The sequence below is a fragment of the Petromyzon marinus genome, chromosome 13 (assembly GCF_048934315.1).
Source record: "Petromyzon marinus isolate PM22_M1 ecotype Great Lakes invasive population chromosome 13, UKy_Petmar_22M1.pri1.0, whole genome shotgun sequence".
Classification (NCBI taxonomy): Eukaryota; Metazoa; Chordata; class Hyperoartia; order Petromyzontiformes; family Petromyzontidae; genus Petromyzon; species Petromyzon marinus.
Window position 1 is genome coordinate 2412628 of NC_133679.1, and position 19402 is coordinate 2432029.

Genomic DNA, 19402 nt, shown 5'->3' on the forward strand with positions numbered 1-19402 from the left:
CACGGGCCACCTGCTGGAAGTTGTGTGGCAGTGGGAGGCACAGCTGGGCTCGCCTTTCCAAGTTTCAACATGAATTTGTTTCACCGGGTGGGAACGCAAGCGATCAGGACGGTCTCATTGGCGAGCAATACCCTGTGGGGACATTTGTCCGCCAGGAGGGAGCGATGATGTTTTTTTTCCCTCCACATTTAAGAATCGACATCACGCGTTTCGAGTATTTGACTGCTGTAAATTTCCACGTGATGATAAGGCCACTTCATTGATCAATCATTTGTGATGGCCAGGGCGCTTCTGAAAAAAAGAGCTCTATAGCTCAGTGGGCCTTACCCTAGGAACATAAAAAATTCAACGTAAAAAGTGCTGCTCTATGTGTTCTCTATAATGCCAATTGAGTAACTTGCGGTGTCATTTTAAAATTTTTATTTGTACCCTGACGCCAGCCGGCACGCAACGGCCTAGCCTTGTGGAATGACGTCCGGGGATCTCTAACGTCCACTACGAAGTGGATGGCGCGTAGTGGTTTCGGTGTGGTTATTCCACCCCCGTTGATAACCAGCGCGGCCGCCGGATTCAAAGCGTGATCCTCTGCAAAGAGCGGCGAATGCGCTGCCCAATGCTGCCATTTACAGATATCAGTGGTTCAAGCCGCCGCATTACACAGCCCGGCAGAGACGCACAGAACAATAACCAGTGCTGTTTAACTAATTGGCATCAGTTTTTTTTAATATCTCAATGCAACTTGTTTTTTATTGTCCCAGCTTAACATTATCAAGTAATCGGTGAAGTAAATGTTTATAGTTTCCTATGTCGTGTGTCTAAGTGGCATGTCAGAGCTCACGAGAGCACAATCGGAAGGTTACACATTTAATTTCTGGCCAAGTAGCATGTAGCAGAGAATATTTTTTGTAACGTTGTTTGGACGGCCAACTGCGTTTTTTTTCTTCGGATAAGTTGGTACCCAGCGCATGAAGGTGGAATGTTGGCTCATTGCTCATGAGGGCCAGAAGAGACAGTACGGCCTAATGTTCAGTTGAGCATGGACACCACTCTGGACTTGATGGTTATCTTCCATTCATAACATAAAAACAAACTGCAGCATCATCTCTGTCCAGAGTGGGGTCTCTCGCTGTTCCATGGAGGTAACCGTCGAGGTAACGGCCATCCCGGTTTGCCCCGTCGCGCGTCGCCAGGGATGAGAAGAATCAGTCGATCATCGTGAGCGGGGAGTCGGGCGCCGGCAAGACGGTATCGGCCAAGTACGCGATGCGATACTTCGCCACGGTCGGGGGCTCGGCCAGCGAGGCCAACATCGAGGAGAAGGTGCTGGCCTCCAACCCCATCATGGAGGTGAGGGAGGGCCGCATGCACTTCCGCCCCTCACGCCTCATTCCTACGACCACCGGATCGGATCGCCCGACCGCTCTGACATGCTTCCTCGTCGCCATCGCGCTGATCGGTCGCGCACACATTCCTGCAATCCCTTTCCCCCCGGTTTGAGGAAGTGCTGCCCCCTGCTGTGCGTTGAACATAGGGCTCATTCAGAGGGATCCAAGAAGTAGTTCTATTATATACACTTCCATCCGTGGGGACTTGTCAAGCACGACAAAGGTTTATACAGCTCTGCGAGATACCTGGACGGGCGCTTTTGTTGCATGACACGAAGCTGGCAGCACGAACGGGATATAATTAGGATTGATTTTTTTTTCATGTTGCGCCACAAACCAGTTCGAGCACTAGGCCAAAAGTTGTGTTGTGGGAGGGGTAGAAGAGGGCATGAGGGCACGCAGGTCACATAGTGGAGGCCCACCCTGGCTGTTCATGTGAACGCCGCTTCTCTCCCATCTCCTCCTTGTACCTGTCGGCGCGATAGAGTTGGCAGGAAATGAACCACACTGGCAGTATATTATATTCTTGGTTCTTTCAGTAAAGTCACGTAGAAGGGAAACAATAAAATAGTGAAAATATGAAACAATAAAATGTATTGTTTTATATTTTTATTAATAATATGAATCCCTGCAGTCACGAAAGCTTTAAATCACACTGGCAGTGTTTTGCTTGCAAAGTTACGGTGGTCATTGCTTGCTGTTTGATTCGATGGCTGCGGGATCAGGTTCGATTCCTGGCCGTGATTCCCCGTCAATAATGACATTTGGTTGCTGACCCCCAGTCTGGCTCTCTTCCCAAGTCTGTCGGCCTATCACTCAAACATCCATGAGCCTTAATGTTGAAATATAACTTGAAAAGCACTAGGACTTAATTTACAACTAACGTATATTGAAATTGCCTCCAAAAACCGCCCTGAAGTCGCAGCATAGTGGCGTTTGTGGATTTGGAGCCACATTTGCACATGTAGCTTTCATTCCATTCCTCTGGTCACGTGTGAGCGGCTAGATAATTCTAAGTGATGCATTGCGACGTTGCAGCGGCATGGCTGTCTTTATTCAGCCAGTCCTGCCGAGCACCTGAATTCAAAGTCCCAGGGGAACTCGTGAGATGAAAGCTTCCTCCCCGAAGGTTCTCGGCTTTCTCATCGTTGACTGGTGCATTTCTATTTCTCGACCAATTTTTAATTCAAGGCAACGTCGTACATTTGAAATGATAATTTTTGTGATTAATCCCCTCGAGAAAATGAGCACAGCGCTCGATGCACGGTGTCGAGGAAGCGCCGTTTGATGTTGAGAAGCTGAGTGTTGGACAGAAACATAATTGTCCACATTAATTTGCTAAGGTGGCACGACCGCTCCTCTCTCGTGTGTGTGGGTGTGCTGGAGGAAGTTTCTTGGCATCACGCCGTGGCTCCGACAGCAGCGACACCGAATGTTCGTGTCAATTTTTTTTATAAGCTAAGATGACTTTGGAGTTTGATGATCGGCCGGTGCAACAACAATGAGCACGAGGAGTTTTCCTCATTGAGAAAAAAAATCATCCCCTCCCAGTGCAGCCCCGAAGTATGCGGGTGGTGGACGTGGGTGGGTGGTGGGGGGAGGCGGTGGCGGAGCTGTTAGCGCACCGCACTACGAACCCAGCAGCCTCAGTCAGATTTCCGGCCGCTGTGAACATCAGTGGTGCGAGTGACATCTGATTCAGTCGTGGGCTCCCCCCCCCCCCACCCCTTCACCATTGGTTCCCTCACAAATAATTTGCTGTGCGCATGCGATAAGACCGATACGAGGACATGTTTTTTTTGTTGCGAGCCATTAGCTTTTATCATTAATACGAAGAGTGAAGATTTGTTTTTTTCCACTTCAGATTCACTTTTGAAAGCGGGCCCAAAAACGCATGAAGGGAAGCGATATCACATCACCATCATACTCATCGCACACTAAAAGTGCAGGCTACAAATGAACCACAATGCCTCGCTGATCTCGTCATAAACCATCGCACGAAGTCCGGTCATCCTCGCGGCGGCGTTACACTAGTCCTCGAACAAAGACGGACACCGCATCGCGAGCTTTCAGATGCGCTTCTGCAGCCGTCTGGAACGCTCTTCCGATATTATGGAAGCCGCTGGATCTACGCACTTTTAAATCATCATCGAGATTGACAAACTAATTTCTTCCCCCGCACCTCTGATTTGCATTGTTGACTACGTACGGTGCGAAAGAAGTCCTCCGACGTACCGATCCGTCCCCCGCGGCAACCTCGCCGCACAGCCGTGTGCGCGTCGGTCACACGCACGCACACACACGCACGCACGCACGCACACGCACGTGCACGATCTCTCCGTCTCCTTGCCCAGGCCATCGGCAACGCCAAGACGACCCGCAACGACAACAGCAGCCGCTTCGGAAAGTACATCGAGATCGGCTTCAACCGGCAGTACCTCATCGTCGGCGCCAACATGCGCACGTACCTCCTGGAGAAGTCCCGCGTCGTCTTCCAGGTGAGGCGAGTGGGCGCCTGTGCTCTCTGCCCGCCCGCCCGCCTGCCCGCACACTAGTTGGATAGCCGCAACCTTTACTACGTGTTGGGGATGAGGACAGAATGTTTGAAAATCAGAACAAAATCCACGTGCGTGTGTGCGCTATGTACGTTGAACTTCTTTCGCACCGTACGTGTTGTCCGTACGTGCGTGCTGCGTCCGTGCGCGTATGCTGTATGTCCGTGCGTGTGTGCTGCGTCCGTGCGTGCCTGTGTGTGTGTGTGCTGTGATGCCGAGGGCAGGCGGAGGAGGAGCGGAACTACCACGTGTTCTACCAGCTCTGCGCCAGCGCCGAGCTGCCCGAGTTCAAGGACCTCCACCTGGGTGAGCCGGCCAGCCGGGCCCCTCCGATGCCCCCACGCTCACGGCACGCTCGCTCCATTTTTAACTCGTTGCTGTGCTAGTGACAATATGAATACTTTGCCTGCCCGGTGTCGGCCCGTTGCTGGAGAGCCCCACGGGAGCGAGGGGTGTTGCACGACCGCCTGCTGGCGCTTGCGTGAGCGGTCCCCGCGTGACGCCCTCTTCCTCCCGCTCCCCGCGCAGAACCGGCGGAGGCGTTCGTTTACACGGCGCAGGGCGGCAACGCGGTCATCGAGGACGTGGACGATGGCGAGGATCTGGAGCGCACTCGGCGAGCCTTCACGCTGCTGGGTGGGTCGCGGGGCCGCACGGCTGAGTCGTGACGCCGCCTCTCGGAGCGCTCGCGCCGCTAAAGTTACCGCGAGGGCCGCTTGATGCCCCGGGTCGACGCGCGCGTTCTGTGATCGCAAATATTCGCGCGTACCGATTTACAATATTGCTGTGGCGAAAATAAGAGTGCCCATTGCAACATGCTTAAAGATTCTGCTACATGGGCAAAAGCTTCATTGTGCGGGGCGTGACCGCACGCGCTCCCCGTCCCCCCCCTCCGCCTCCGTGTGCCTCCCGCAGGTATCGGTGCGAGCTATCAGATGGGGATATTTAAGATCATAGCCGGCATCCTTCACCTGGGCAACGTGGAGGTGCAGTCGCAGGACCGCGAGCAGGAGACCTGCTTCGTCAACGTGAGTCGCTTGCGGGGCGCGCGCCGTAGGCTCACACTGCAACCAGACTCGTGTACAGCAAATTAATAAAGGTGCAGCCCTGTAATTGAGTTCTCACTGGGGCCTCTGCTAGAGGGAGCTCTCTATAGAGCTCTCTGAAGATCACTCCAGTAGGAGGCCCATGTATTTGGTCTACTCTTCCATGCTGGCCGGACGCTTTAGAAGAGGTGGGTATACCCACACTTTACCCCAACACACGTCCAACCTGCCGCTCCACTAACGGCGCTGTACCCATTTGCACACGTGCGCACACACATATGCACACACATACGCACGTACACACACGCCCGCACACACGCACGCACACACACGTACGCACGCACACGCACGCACAAACGCACACACGCATGCACCCGCACACATGCGCACACACACACACACACCGCACACGGACATGCATACACACACATACGCACCACAAGTAGCCAACTGTACTTAATCGGAGGTACGGGGGAAGGATTATAAAGCATTATAATTATAGTTATTGTAATCCTTAGAAATGAAACAGGTGGCTGGAGTAGCCGTGATCGCACGATTCAAAACTAATTTCTTTAGAACTCATTTCTTTAGAACTGCTTTTTGTGTTTGGTATATGTATGTTGAACATCTTTCGCACCGTAGTAGCCGACTGTGTGAGTCGGAGGTGCGGGGAAAAGATTGAAAACTCTGCTTTTTGTGTTTAGCTTGCTGTCCTTCCCCCGCACCTCCGATTAGCGCAGTTGACTATGTACGGTGCGAAATAAGATCAACGTACATACATACAGTGGTGTAGTGTGTATACGCTACACTACACTATGATACACCGCACTACACCGCTGTATTCGTATCTCCCCCCCACCCCACCCACCGGCGGTCTCGCCGTGCAGAAGGAAGACAAGCACCTGAACATCTTCTGCGAGCTGCTGGGGCTTGAGAGGGACCAGATGGCGCACTGGCTGTGCCACCGCAAGATCTCGACGGGCGCCGAGACCTACGTGAAGCCCATGGGGCGCACGCAGGCCCAGAACGCTCGCGACGCACTCGCTAAGCACGTTTACGCACAGCTCTTCTCCTGGATCGTGCACCGCATCAACAAGGCGCTGCGCTCCTCCACCAAGCAGCACTCCTTCATCGGCGTGCTCGACATCTACGGGTGCAGGATGCCGGGCCCCTCCCCCCCCGGTGGAGAGACGTGTGCGCGTGTGAGCGTGTGCACGTGTGTGTGTGTGTGCGCGTGTGTGTGCGTGTGTGTGTGTGCGCCTGTGTGAGCGTGTGTGCGTGTGCGCGTGTGTGCGTGTGTGTGTGTGTGTGTGCGCCTGTGTGAGCGTGTGCGTGTGTGCGCGTGTGTGCGTGTGTGTGCGTGTGTGTGTGTGGGAGCGGTAGCGTAGTGGTTAGCGCGCTGCGCTGAGAACCTGGTGATCCAGGTTCGATTCCCGCTCACGGCCAACACCGGTGACGATTATCTGAACCGGTCCTGGGCCTCCCCTAGGTTGACTCAGCCTCAAATGAGCGCCTGATGCTGTGTGTAGTTTCCCCAATGTCGTCGTGTTTAACTGGGCCTCATTACAGCTTGGCTGGGGTTGCGATTTTTTGGAGGGCCTCGTCCAACAGTGGATTGACGCAGGGACTCTTTGATGCCCACGTGGTAGGAGATGGATGGGCTGCATCAAGCCATAGATCTTGGGAAAGTCGTTTCTCGCTGGCAGGCCTTTAATGTCGACGAGGCGAGGAACGATGTTGTAATCGTCGTGAACTCTTCCGGTTCCGTGTCTGTTCCTCCGAACAGGTTCGAGACGTTTGAAATCAATAGCTTCGAACAGTTCTGTATCAACTACGCCAATGAAAAGCTCCAGCAGCAGTTCAACCTGGTAAGTGTGCCACACGGAGACTAAGATCAAAGCGCCGGCCCGGTCGCTTGGCACGGGGATTTCACGGGAGGAAATAAATCTCCCTGCCGCGCTGACGGTTCGCTTTCGGCGAGGTGACGCGCGGCACCGCGAGCGTTCGTGCTGAAACATCTGTCGGCACGCTCTCCGCATCCTTACTTGCCGGGGCGGTCAACAGCCGGACGCACGCGCGTGAGTACGCGCGTCCGTGGTTTTTGCGACTTGACAGCACGTCTTCAAGCTGGAGCAGGAGGAGTACATGCGGGAGGAGATCCCCTGGACGCTCATCGACTTCTACGACAACCAGCCGTGCATCGACCTCATCGAGGCCAAGCTGGGCGTTCTCGACCTGCTGGACGAAGAGTGCAAGGTGAGGGAGTCGTCGTCGTCGTCATTGTCACGTTCGTTTGCCGTCGTGATTCTGACACGTGTGTGTGCGTGTGTCGCCGATGACCGGTATTTGCGGTGTCAAGATCGGCCTCAGTGGAGGCGGTTCGTGAAGGGTGCACGGGGAGTTTTGGGGCATTTGCCATCCGGCAGCGACAGGGGGCGGAGGAGGGATGCTCACAACAATGAGCGGAGTGGCTGGTGGCCAAAACGCAGCAAGTTGGCACAGTAGGGGGCGCAAGTGGCGCATCTGCCAGCGCTTCCTCGGTCAAGCTGGGTCTGTCCCGTGACCTCCGGCCAGCGGGCCTTCGACACTTCACGTGACCTCAAAGTTCACTTCGCCTGGCACAAACGCCGTGGCGACGTCACCGCTGCTTCGTGGCGAACGCCGGGTATTGTTGTTGTTGTTGTGCACTTTTTCTTTCCCCCGTCGTTTAACGACGTCCTGCTGTTGCGATTCCCAACGCAGATGCCCAAGGGCTCCGACCAGAGCTGGGCACAGAAGCTGTACGAGAAGCACCTCGGGCGTGGCAAGCACTTCCTCAAGCCTCGCATGTCCAACGTGGCCTTCATCATCTGCCACTTCGCCGACAAGGTGAGCGACTTGCGCAACGAGGCTCGCCCAGGGCCCCGGAGAGGGGGCTGTGGGAACTGTGCAGCAGAGCTGCAGATCGGTGACTGTGCCGTGGCTAGCTCACAAAGCTAGCAGGGTAGCGATGGTAGTGCCGATGTGTGAGAAAGCCAAGCACCCACAATAATCCCAAAAGTGATTACAAATTTACACAACTAAAAATATACTTTTAAAGTACGTTATATCAAGATATGAGCAGTCCCTGCTACATTATAGGAAACAGGAGGTTGTGGGTTCGATCCTGACCCTGATGCCTATGCTATATTTTGAGCGTGTGCGTGTTTCTCTCTCCCCATGGCCGCGTCGGTTTTTCTCGGGGTCCTCCGTTTTTTTCTCTCCACATTTAGAATCGACATCACGTGTTTCGAGCATTTGGCTGCTACAAATGTCCACGTGGCACGCCACTTTGTTGAGCAATCATTTGTGACCGCCAGGTCGCTTTTGAAAAAGAGCTTCATAGCTGAGTGGACCTTTCCTGGTGAAATAAAAATAGTTTTTAATTACATTTTGTTTATGAAAATGTTTTTGTATATATGTTCAAGTGAACGGTTCTGTGCGTTTTCATCCGATGAGTGCCGCGTGTGCCGGTGCCGCATGGGTTGTGCCACCCTGCCCAGGTGGAGTACCAGTGCGACGGCTTCCTCGAGAAGAACCGGGACACGGTCTACGAGGAGCAGATCAACATCCTCAAGGCCAGCCAGGTACGGCCGGCGCGGAGGACGTGCGTTGTGAGGAGGCACTCGTGACCGTAGCCCTGAGCAGGCACGGCCCTAGCCCAGCCAACTTTCTGGCCTCCTCCCCCAGTCCATGAGAATCCCCGTCCGCTAGAAATAACGTGTGCAGGTTGGCGCATAAATGTACCCCTCCTACATACGTGCGTTACTGTTTGGTATGTAGATGTTGTGGCCATCGATATCCAAATCTGGCCAAACCAGCGCTGAGCCTGTAACGAGTGCCGATTGTGGCGGGAGTGTGTCCCCATTTGGCGAGACGGGCAACCAAACCACGTTTGGTTCTGGTCAAAGCATTCGCTTGTAAGTGAAAGGCGCGATAGCCACGATAGGACCTTGCTAACACTCCAACAGGCTCTTGGCTTAAACAGGTGGATCTTAGACGTTAATGTGTGGTTTTCCCCTTGCTCAGGAGAGGTTGGAGCAGTTCGTGGGCCTCCAACAGCAGATGGTCTGGAGCCATTTATCGTTAGAAGTGATATTACATTTATACAGAGTAGCCCATATCATCTCGGAAGGTTGCGGACTGAGCTGACCCCAGACTGGGATTTTATTTTGCCCTCCACCCCCCCTTGCAGTCACAAACAGAATCCCCTGCCACAGTGCTGCTCGGCCAGATATTTCCACGTAGAGATTTGAAAGAAAAGAAAAATAACAACAACCTCTGAGACGTTTTATACCTGACCAAAAAAAAAAGTGCCCGTTTTGTTGCAGAAAACAAAATCCCTCGGCGTGAACTTTCCTCCCTGCCCTCTCTCAGCGAGGTGGGGGTTGCCCTCCTCCGCACCAGCCAATCACCGCTGGCGCCGACCAATCAGTAGTCTGCTTTTGTGACTCTTCTCTTCTCACGCTTGCGTTTGTGTCCCGTCCTCCGTGTCTCCACCCGACGGGCACCCCCCCCCCCCGGCGGCGGCGAAATTCCACAGAAGGTAACCGGCACCGCTCGTCGGCACGCACGTGTGCCCCCACCGCGCTGCCCCCGCTGCCTGCCGCTGAGCTTCTGCGTACCTCCTCGATTTGCATGTCCAAGACCGCCTCGTCTCTCTGCTTGCGGTGTTTCATTTCACATTTAAACAAGCGCCGCCATCGCCGCCGCCCTTCTCGTCAGTGTGAACCAGCTCTGCGAAGTTGTTCGCAGGTCGTGCCGCGTGCGCTGCTCAGCACGGTGTCTTACGTTGGCTCCCGAAGAGTTTCAGAACTCGGTTTGGTTTTTGTTTTGAGAATTATTAAGTACACGAGCGGCCTCGTGTTGGTGGCAAAATGGGGTGCAATGGTGGCGAGATGTTAACTACCTTGCCTGGTATACAGGATGTCATGGGTTCGATCCCGACCCTGACACCTGTATGTTAAGGGTTTGCCCGTCCTCCCCATGGTCGTGTGGATTTTTCTCCGAGTCCTCCGGTTTTTCCCCCCACGTTTCGAGTATTTGCCTGCTATAAATTTCCACACGATGATGAGCCACTTGGTCACTCGGTATTAACTCTTGAGTTAGGTGAATCTCGTGCCCCCTTCGCGGGCGAGCATTCCGGTTTTGTTTCACGGCCCCAAGGCAGAATGCGCCTCCAACGTTACCCCGACAGTTGCAGCGCGGTGGTCGGTGATAGCCAGTGAGCTGGATGTAGGAGCTTGTGCCGAATTTGGCAAGGCTGCGTGGGTGGGACGAACGCCCGTTCAGTAACGATGACTGTGCTCACGATAGTATCTTCACCTCCGTGATAGCAGCCACGGTGTCGTGATTAGGTCACAGCTCCGTGTGAAGGGTGTTGCTTGGAATGAGAAGGGGGACTATGCCGGTCCATGGAGGCGTTTTGTCGTTCACCCCCTGCTGCGTACTAAACCTTCGACCGATGCCGCTACCCTACTAACACTTCATGCAGGTGGTGCGAGTGCTTTAAGTTGGGTCGGTGCGAGCGCTTGGATATTTCTCAGCTTTCCACGGGTGGTTGGCGCGACAAGCACGTGTGTGTGTGTGTGGTCGGTGTGCTTTTCATTGCCGAGACATTTTACATGGGCTTTGCACCTGGTAATTTCCGTGGGTAATTAACCCAATTTCAGCCTGTGCTGTGCAATAGATCTCAAAAGAATCCTGTGATATCACCATTTGCAAGGTCTTTCGCTCTTTGTCGTTAGCATATCCCAAAAAGCGTTGAGATGTGTACGTTGGAAAAAAATTACCGTGAACCAATGCGCGCGGAGTAGAATATGATGGGTGAGTCGTCCAGAAGTGCCGCACCAACCGGTTGGTCCTTTGTGGACCAACCGAATTGTGCTTGGTCCTAAGTGGGTCTCTAAGTGGACCTCTTAGGTACAACCGAATCTCATGGGACGTTGTGAATGTGGCTGTTCTTCGAGGTATGTTTGCCCCTTGTTGGTCTGTGCCAGGTTCCAGAGAAAGATAACTGCCTTTGATATGCCACTGAAATTCACGTCCTATTTGCTTTTGCTTTGGCGAGAAAGATTAAAAAAAGAGAAAGTACGTTGAAATTGTAGTTTCTACCATTTATTACAGCGAATAGGGACAGTATTTACGGAGGGTGTGTGGTGTTCGTTAATGCAAACATAAAATTGGGATTTCACAATGTGGCCTTTTCCTGCAGAAGATGATGCCACGTTGTCCGTATATTTTTTCGCCTCTGCTGCTGTTGGCTATATTTGTTCTAAGATCACCAAGGAAGTTAGCGGACTCTCAAAGGAATCGACCTTCCGCTTCTGGTCGCGAGCTCACTCACCGGCGGGCGAACATGGCCTCGTGGAACTGCCTCGTTGGCACGACTTTGCTCGAATTGGCGTTGAGGGGAAAATACAAAATGTTCATTTAACAATGCCATTCATCCCTATTGGAATAACGGGTGCAAGGTTATAGCGGTGCGTGGCGAATGGAGATGGGCATCTGTTATGAGACGTTGGTGGAGGGGGGGACGAAGCAGCCGAGAACGTGGCTGTCCCGCGTGGTGGTTCTTCATCTTGACGAGCTGTCTGCCACTGACAGGGCTTTCAGTGTCTGTGCCACGGGCGCTGCATGTCTGGTTCACGTTGCATGGTCTCCTGGTTGCTTTGGATCTTATTGCCCGAGCCCCAGACACTCTCTCTGTACAGCAGCGCACATTGGCGTCTGCGCAATGTGTTCACTAACCCGCATGAGTGTACGGTCACTGCTCGTCGACCGAATCTGTTGGGCGGTGTTTGTGTGCGAGTGTGTTTGAGAACGTGTGCGTATCATGGAGTATGTATGTGTGATGTTGAACTTCTTTTGCACCATGCACAGCCAACCGTGCAAATCAAAGTTGTGAGTGGGGAGCGATAGAGCGGTGGTTCAGTACGCTGCGCTACGATCCCGGCGACCCGAGTTCGATTCCCGCTCATGACCACCAACACCATTGACGATAATCTGAACCGGTCCTGGGCCTCTCCTAGGTCGACTCAGTCTCCAATGAGTACCTGGCAGGGTGTGGAAACATCGCCACTGGGGAGACAAAGGCGGCCGGGCGAGCGTGGTCTTGGCCTCCCACCCCCTCGTGCGCCGTGCCGGCCTTAATAGGTGCTCGACAACAACACTTGCCCCGACAGTCTGTTGTCTGCGTCAATGCGATAAGGCCAAAGCTGCGAAGCTGTGCAACGTCGCACGCGTATGCCGACACGTCAGCCACGGGCGGGGATCGAGCTCGGGTCGTCCGGTAGCGCAGCGCGCCAACCGCGGCGCTGCCGCTACCCCACAGAGACGCGCGCGTGCGGACGCCAGTGCCGGCCGCGTGTGACGCGCGTTGGGTTCCTCCCCGCCCTTGCCCCCCCCCCCGCCAGTTTGAGCTGGTGGCGGAGCTCTTCCAGGACGAGGGCAAGGACGGAGCCGGCGCGGCGACGACCGCGGCGCCGGCGCGTGGGAGGGCGGGCTCGGGGAGCCGGGCGCCCCCGCCCTCGCACAGCGTGCGCTCCGCTCGCCCGGGGGCCAAGGGCTCGAGCCGCGAGCACAAGCGCAGCGTCGGCCTGCAGGTGAGGCCCGCCGCCCCTCCCACGTACTCGCCCTCGGCCGTTGCACCCCCGACGGCGCCGTTTGTTGCCGCCCGCTGGGCACTTTGGGCCCACGGGTCCCGTGCTGGGCGACCGCGAAATCCGAGCCTCCGGTCGTCGTCGGTGCCTCGGTTTTTGCGACCGGCTGGGGCACTTCTGGCTCCTGCTCTGACCTCGTCGATGCGTCGCTGCCTCCCAAGTCCTGTTCCGTTCTGCGCTGCTTCTTGCCGGGTCTGCGTCTCTACTCCTCCTCCTTGCTTCCGGTATCCTGTTGGGGCTCATCATCATTTGTTTTGTTTTGCTGCAGCCTTGCAAATGTTACTCACGCCACTTCTGGTGGCAGGGCCTCCGCTGGCGGGGGCACGAGGGATTCCCCCCTCCTTAGGGTTTATTTTAATAACATTTGCCAGAGTCGCTGTCACGGCCACTTTAGAGATTCGCACAAAAGGGGCTTGACGGGGACACGAAGGGACGTCCAGGAAAGTAATAAACAGTTTTGGGGGGGGTGCGCTCTTGGCTTATAGTAGAATAGTGTTGCTTCTCGTGTAACGACTCCCACTCCAAACGCCACCGGCAACTTTTCCTTTCTGCAAGGCGCGTTCCCACGTTGCCACGAGAAGTAGAAAAAGTGTGCCGGCGTCGTGGTCCAAATTTGCCAAATCTGATCAGTTGGTGACAAATTACTTAATTTGTAAAAACCCCATCGCAATCATCGGTGCTGCGTACGAATTGTACTGTACAGGGACAGCTGCCGCCGGGGGTGCCCTTGGCAAGTCTCCTTCAGGGGCAGTGGAAATTGTTGAGATGCGATGTGAGGCTCTTCCCTGACAGCTCTTTGCTTTTGTTTCCAGTTCCGGAATTCTCTGCACCTGCTCATGGAGACACTGAACGCCACGACTCCTCACTACGTGCGCTGCATCAAGCCAAACGATGACAAGATGGCCTTCACGTGAACCTCGCAGCAACGACATGAGCGGCACCGCAGCTGCTGCTACCGCAGCAGTAGCTGCAGCAGTAGCAGCATCTGCAGCTGTAGCAGCAGCTGTAACAGCAGATGTAGCAGCAGCTGTAACAGCAGATGTAGCAGCAGCTGTAACAGCAGCTATAGCAGCAGCGGCAGCAGTAGCAGCACCTGCAGCAGCAACGACACAAACGGCACCACAGCTGCAGCTGCTGCTACTGCAGCAATAGCAGTAGTAGCAGCATCTGCAGCAGTAGCAGCTGCAGCAGCAGTAGCAACTGCAGCAGCAGTAGCAGCTGCAGCAGCAGTAGCAGCAGTAGCAGCAGCTGCAGCAGCAGCAACACGAGCGGCACCACAGCTGCAGCAGCAGCCACAGCAGCAGTCGTGGCAAACCACAGCAAACATTTAGAATCATACGGTCCTCTGCAAGACACGAGAGTTGTGATGAATACACACGGATAGGTAACGTGTTTAATGAGTTACCGGCGTCTTTTGAGTCTGGGGTTTGGCCGTTAACTCTCGCGAATGATGCTTTGTTCCCGGGCAGCAGAGGGCAGCAGAGGGCAGCAGTTAAAAAAAATCCAAACTCGATTTGGTGCTTTCGTGACTGCAGGAATTAATCTTTGTTGTTTTTTTTTGTTTTTTTCGGTAAAGTCACGTGACTTTACCGAAAAAAAGTCACGTGACTTTACCGAAAAAAACAAAGATTTAAAAAAAATCCACTTTAGTACTTCTCTACCCTACACGTCTACGCTCGCCCACCCTTGGGCGACCAACGGTGCCCAGCACGGTGAAGTACGGCCAAATCACCCGCGTGCGACTCGCGTCTCTCCCGGTCCTAACCGTTGCCGTGGCTGCGTCGGTGCGTCCGTCCGTGCGTGCTCGCGCGCGCAGGTTTGACCCCAAGCGAGCCGTGCAGCAGCTGAGAGCGTGCGGGGTCCTGGAGACGATCCGACTGAGCGCCGCCGGGTACCCATCCAGGTACGGCGGAGACGACGGCACGGACGTCGCGGCCTTGCCCGCCCGTGGCCTTGCCCACCCGCGGCCTTGCCAGCCTGCGGCCTTGCCCACCCGCGGCCTTGCCAGCCTGCGGCCTTGCCCACCCGCGGCCTTGCCAGCCTGCGGCCTTGCCCGCCCGTGGCCTTGCCCACCCGCGGCCTTGCCCGCCCGTGGCCTTGCCCACCCGCGGCCTTGCCAGCCTGCGGCCTTGCCCACCCGCGGCCTTGCCCGCCCGTTCATTCCACAGCAGGGGGAAGAGAGGGTCCAAGACGCGCAGAAAGATGCCCGAGAATTATTGTTGGATCTACGGGGACCCTTTTTGCCAGTTTCACAAAATGCTTCTGGTAAAACATGTTGGCACGTGTTTACCACGTAGCGTGCGTGGTTAATGCAGACTTGGCGCACTGTGATAGGTGTCTACTGGACGTCTGTGAAAAAGAGCTTTGTAGCTCATCAGATTCCTCCAGTATAAATAAATATTTTCATTCCGTCTTATTGGTCTTTTTAACAACTTAACACCGCCTGTATTCCTGCCCGAAAGACTAAAAGCTCGTTCATGTTTTCATCAGAATTATTGTTGGCTTAACAGGGGCAGCAGTGGTTATTGGCGGCCTTTGCAATGAACCTTGGTGACCCCAATTGGAATCCCGACCGCGGCTAATGGCGGTGGCGAGTGGATATCTGAACCGGTCCTGGGTCCCACGTTCACAAACCTGTGCTGATCGGCGCGGCGAAGGTCAGACGGGCCCCAACGTGGCGTGGGGAGGGCCTTTGTCCAGCAGTGGATCGACAAAGTCCAGAATTTTTTTGTCAATTCCAAAAAAACGTTACTTTGGAAATGTTTCCCCAATGAAACGTCAGCAAATATCAGAGGAGGCGTCCCCTGCTTTTGGGATGTTTGGTCGATTCTAGGTTTTGGGGTTTATTTGTGTTTGCTATAGGAAGAAGACGACGCTAGATGACGCAGTGGTAACCTTTTAGGTGACTCGGCCGTGACGTTTTTACAGTCAGTGCACTCCATTCTATTTGCAATCGTTGTTCTAGATCGGGTGTACCACAGGCGATGTGATACATGGGTCAGAAACGTGGACATTGACGAGTGAATTAATAACGGCGGAGAGGTGCGCGCTGGGAATTACACGAAAGGACGTAACGAGGAACACACGGATTCGCAAGCGTACTCAGGTTTACGGATGTCATTTTGACAAAGTGGGAAAAGTAAGTGGGCTAGGGCAGGGTACGTCGCTGGCCGGTGATCCAGACGGAGTGGTGGCCAAGGGAGGGGACGCACCCGGGGAGGAGAAATTAAATCAGCCCGTGTGTGTGTGTGCATGTTGACACTTCTTTCGCACCGTGCGGAGTCAACCGCACTAATCGGAGGTGCGGGGGGGGGGGGGGAAGGACAACAATCTAACCACAAAAAGCAGTTCTAAAGAAATGAGTTTTCAATCTAGATGATTTAAAAATGCATATCTCCCGGTGGCTTCCTCATATCGGAAGGAAGAGTGTTCCAGACGGCCGCGGAAGCGCATCTGAAAGCGAGCGACACGGCGTAGGATAACATCGCAGCACCGAGAGGGATGCCGACGGCTTAGGGAGGCCTTCATCTAGCAGTGGATCGATCGTAGCTGCTGATGATGATGAGGGCAAGTTCTAGTTGGACAGCGAGTTGCATAAGAGAGAGGTGTGGTTACCGTGTGCCGACACCGCGTCCTCCGAGCCGGAGTAGCTCGGGGTCTGCACCGCCGAACGCTCGGCAAGCGACGCTCTCCGTGCCTCCACCCCGCCTCCCCCCCCGGCAGGTGGACCTACCAGGAGTTCTTCAACCGCTACCGCGTGCTCATGAGGAAGAAGGACATCGTGAGCGACGACAAGAAGCAGACCGTGCAGAACGTGCTGGAGCACGTCATCAAGGTGGGGGCGCACGGCCCTGCTGCCCGTCGTGCGTGCGGCCGGCCCGGCCTCCCGTTCGCCAAAGCTGGCACGTCCGCGTCAAATCAAAAGTCGGCAACGTCGCGCTGAGTGCGGTGCTGGTGCCGTGTCCCCCTACCCCTTCTTGTCTGTGACGGTTGAAATTTCACGCGGGAATCGTTGAATCAGCTTGGGCAGGACTCGTCGCTGGTGGTCAGGGTTAACGACGGAGTGGAGGGCGAAAGAGGGAAAAACACGCGCATGAGAGGACGCGTCTACCCTCGAGATATTCCGTCGGCGTTGGAAAAGTGTATGACATGCTCGCGTGTGCTCTGCAGTGTAATTATACGTTCTTGATTCTACCATCAAGAGGCGCATAACGGCAATTTTTCTTTACGTGCAAATTATTCACACACGAGAGTATAAAAACAAGGCCCATGTGGATAAAAACGTCATTGCTCGGAAGCGAAAAATGCCCACGCTGCCTTTTTCCTTTCTCGCCAAAATAACCAGGACCCGGACAAGTTCCAGTTTGGCAAAACCAAGATCTTCTTCCGAGCGGGCCAGGTGGCGTACCTAGAGAAGCTGCGCGCGGACAAGCTGCGCGCGGCCTGCATCAAAATGCAGAAGACGATCCGCGGGTGGCTGCAGCGCAAGCGCTACCTGCGCATGCGCGCGGCAGCCATCACCATCCAGCGCCACGTGCGCGGCCACCAGGCCCGCCGGTACGTCCGACTCGCGCGCCCGCGGCCTCGCCCCCTCGGGTTCACCCGACGCTCGTCCCGCGGCTGCAGCAGCAGCTCCGTCTTATCCTCCTGCCGAGCGAACGCGTGGATTTCACGGCGGCAGACTGTTGATTAACTGCTCCCAAGGCAACCCCACACCGCACGTACATTGTGCTATTTTTGAGCGCGGCTGGGAGTGCCCTGGCCTGATATCCACACTCCCACTGCTCACTCGTACCGCACTCCAACCCACCCATCCCTTGTCTCCCCACCCCAGCGTCATCCCATCCCTTCTCATCCCACTGTCCTCCACCGCCGGTGTTATTTGCTTATAACGGCGACGATGTTGGAATCGCCGACAGCAAGAAGCTCCCCTCCAAATGAATCCCATATCCCCTTGTTTGAAAATAGTGCTTGGTTCTGCCTTGTTGGGTTTGGTTCTGGCTCACTGGGTTTCAGGCTGTCTCCCTGGAGAACACTTGGGGTTCACTATGTCATGTGCAGCGTGCAGTTAAGAGCACAATGTGACCATTGAACAGAGTAGAACTGGCGTGTGCCAGTGTTGTAGTTTCGTACGCCATATCGCAGCATTTCCTCTCAATGTGAATAAATGACCTCCGTGGATTCTCACTCGATTAAATCACGAGAGTCGTTGACGGAGCAACAACAACAACAAAAAGAAAGTTAGTGCAGAAAGCAATAAACGCTCGTGCTGTCTTTTTTAATGCCTAAGAAAGGCGAAACCGGCGGAGTTTGTGGTTGTGGTTGTGAGCGTGGCTGTGGAGAGGCGACTTGGTGACGTTCGGCCGCTTCGTCTCTGCCGTGATGCCAAGCCGACCTTGCGTCTTTGGTGTCCGACCTACATTCCACCCTACCCTGCGTGGGCCTGCCTCTATGGCTTGCTCTCTTCAGTGCTACTTTTTAAAAATTTTCATTTACTTATTTATCTTGCCAAGATGCTTGCACGGGATTCAGCTGCTGACATCTCAGGATTTAATTACCAATTTGTCCTGGAGATTACATCGATAGTGTTACATGCCCACTCAATTGCCACCCATGCCCAGAATAGGAAGCCATTTCAATTCGTATTTTTAGTAATTGTGGCTATAATTAGGGGACGCCGGCACCCACGGTGCTGCCCCGTGAACCCGTTGACTTGCGTAAGACGCCCCGCCATGGTTGGCGTGATTGGCCGAGTGACATCTGAACCTGTCTTGCGCGCCCTCCCTCCCTTCCAAGTTCAAATGTATCTGTTTCACCAGGGGAGGACACAAGCGACCAGGGTGCGTCTCATTTGCAAGGTGACCCGAGTCGCCACAATGACAAAACCAGTCAAATTAAAAAAAATGAACGACAACTATTGGAGCAATTTTAAATCGGAGCAAAACCTAACAAAAAAAAATAGCAAATTAGAAGTTGGCAAAATCACCACCCTGTAATGAGAGACATCGGAAATACGGCACCAACTTAAATCGCTACTAAAGAAGAGATACATTTCCTGTGACGAAACTTGGCTCTGACAAATAATAATTAAATCTGTTCCTAGTACAGTTAAGTTGGAGAGGCATTGAACAGATTTCGAGCCCAACGATATAAACCGACAAGGGGGGGGTGGTGTGTGTGTGCCACATGCCTTGTCTGTATACGTATTGCTGTTGACGAGCAGCATAAATCTGCTTCACTTTTCGGTGAGGACACTCCCACACTGACCGCTTGCGGTGAAGTATGGTCAAACAACCCCTGTGACCGGCACCATGTGGGAAGGACTTCATCCGGTAATGCATTAACAAACGGCTGAATATCTATATGGTATTATAATTGTTTATCCTCTAAATATTACGTAAAAAATGTAATAATAACCCTCATCATCGCTTCTCCATGCCTATGGAAGTCGTTTGACCATATTTCACCAAGCAGGTGAGCATGGCTTGGCAAAGGGGGTACCCAGGACCGGATCAGAAACCACTCGCCACTGACGTACGCCGTTACCGAGAATGTGCGCCACGGTGGCGAGGAGATGTTAACTCCCTCGCCTGGTATACAGGAGGTCATGGGTTAGATCCCGACCCTGACACCTCTATATTTGGAGTTTGCGTGTCTCTCTCCCTGTGGCCGCGTGGATTTTTCTTCTGGTCCTCCAGTTCGCCCACCCCATCACATTTAGAATCAACATCAAGCGT

General features: G+C 54.2%; 1 protein-coding gene across 5 annotated transcripts in view; it reads left to right on the forward strand.

The window, feature by feature from the left end:
• Nucleotides 1-19402, forward strand: part of MYO5A (myosin VA) — a 124121-nt gene that overhangs the window by 57021 nt on the left and 47698 nt on the right. For all 5 annotated transcript variants that reach the window (XM_032953886.2, XM_032953892.2, XM_076066713.1 and 2 more), the window contains exons 5-19: nucleotides 1191-1347; nucleotides 3740-3883; nucleotides 4165-4246; nucleotides 4469-4576; nucleotides 4856-4968; nucleotides 5874-6139; nucleotides 6773-6854; nucleotides 7102-7242; nucleotides 7729-7854; nucleotides 8508-8591; nucleotides 12420-12608; nucleotides 13478-13575; nucleotides 14482-14568; nucleotides 16389-16500; nucleotides 17011-17222. In XM_032953886.2, the coding sequence (XP_032809777.1) occupies nucleotides 1191-1347; nucleotides 3740-3883; nucleotides 4165-4246; nucleotides 4469-4576; nucleotides 4856-4968; nucleotides 5874-6139; nucleotides 6773-6854; nucleotides 7102-7242; nucleotides 7729-7854; nucleotides 8508-8591; nucleotides 12420-12608; nucleotides 13478-13575; nucleotides 14482-14568; nucleotides 16389-16500; nucleotides 17011-17222 (2001 nt within the window). The remainder of the gene's footprint in view (nucleotides 1-1190; nucleotides 1348-3739; nucleotides 3884-4164; nucleotides 4247-4468; nucleotides 4577-4855; nucleotides 4969-5873; nucleotides 6140-6772; nucleotides 6855-7101; nucleotides 7243-7728; nucleotides 7855-8507; nucleotides 8592-12419; nucleotides 12609-13477; nucleotides 13576-14481; nucleotides 14569-16388; nucleotides 16501-17010; nucleotides 17223-19402) is intronic.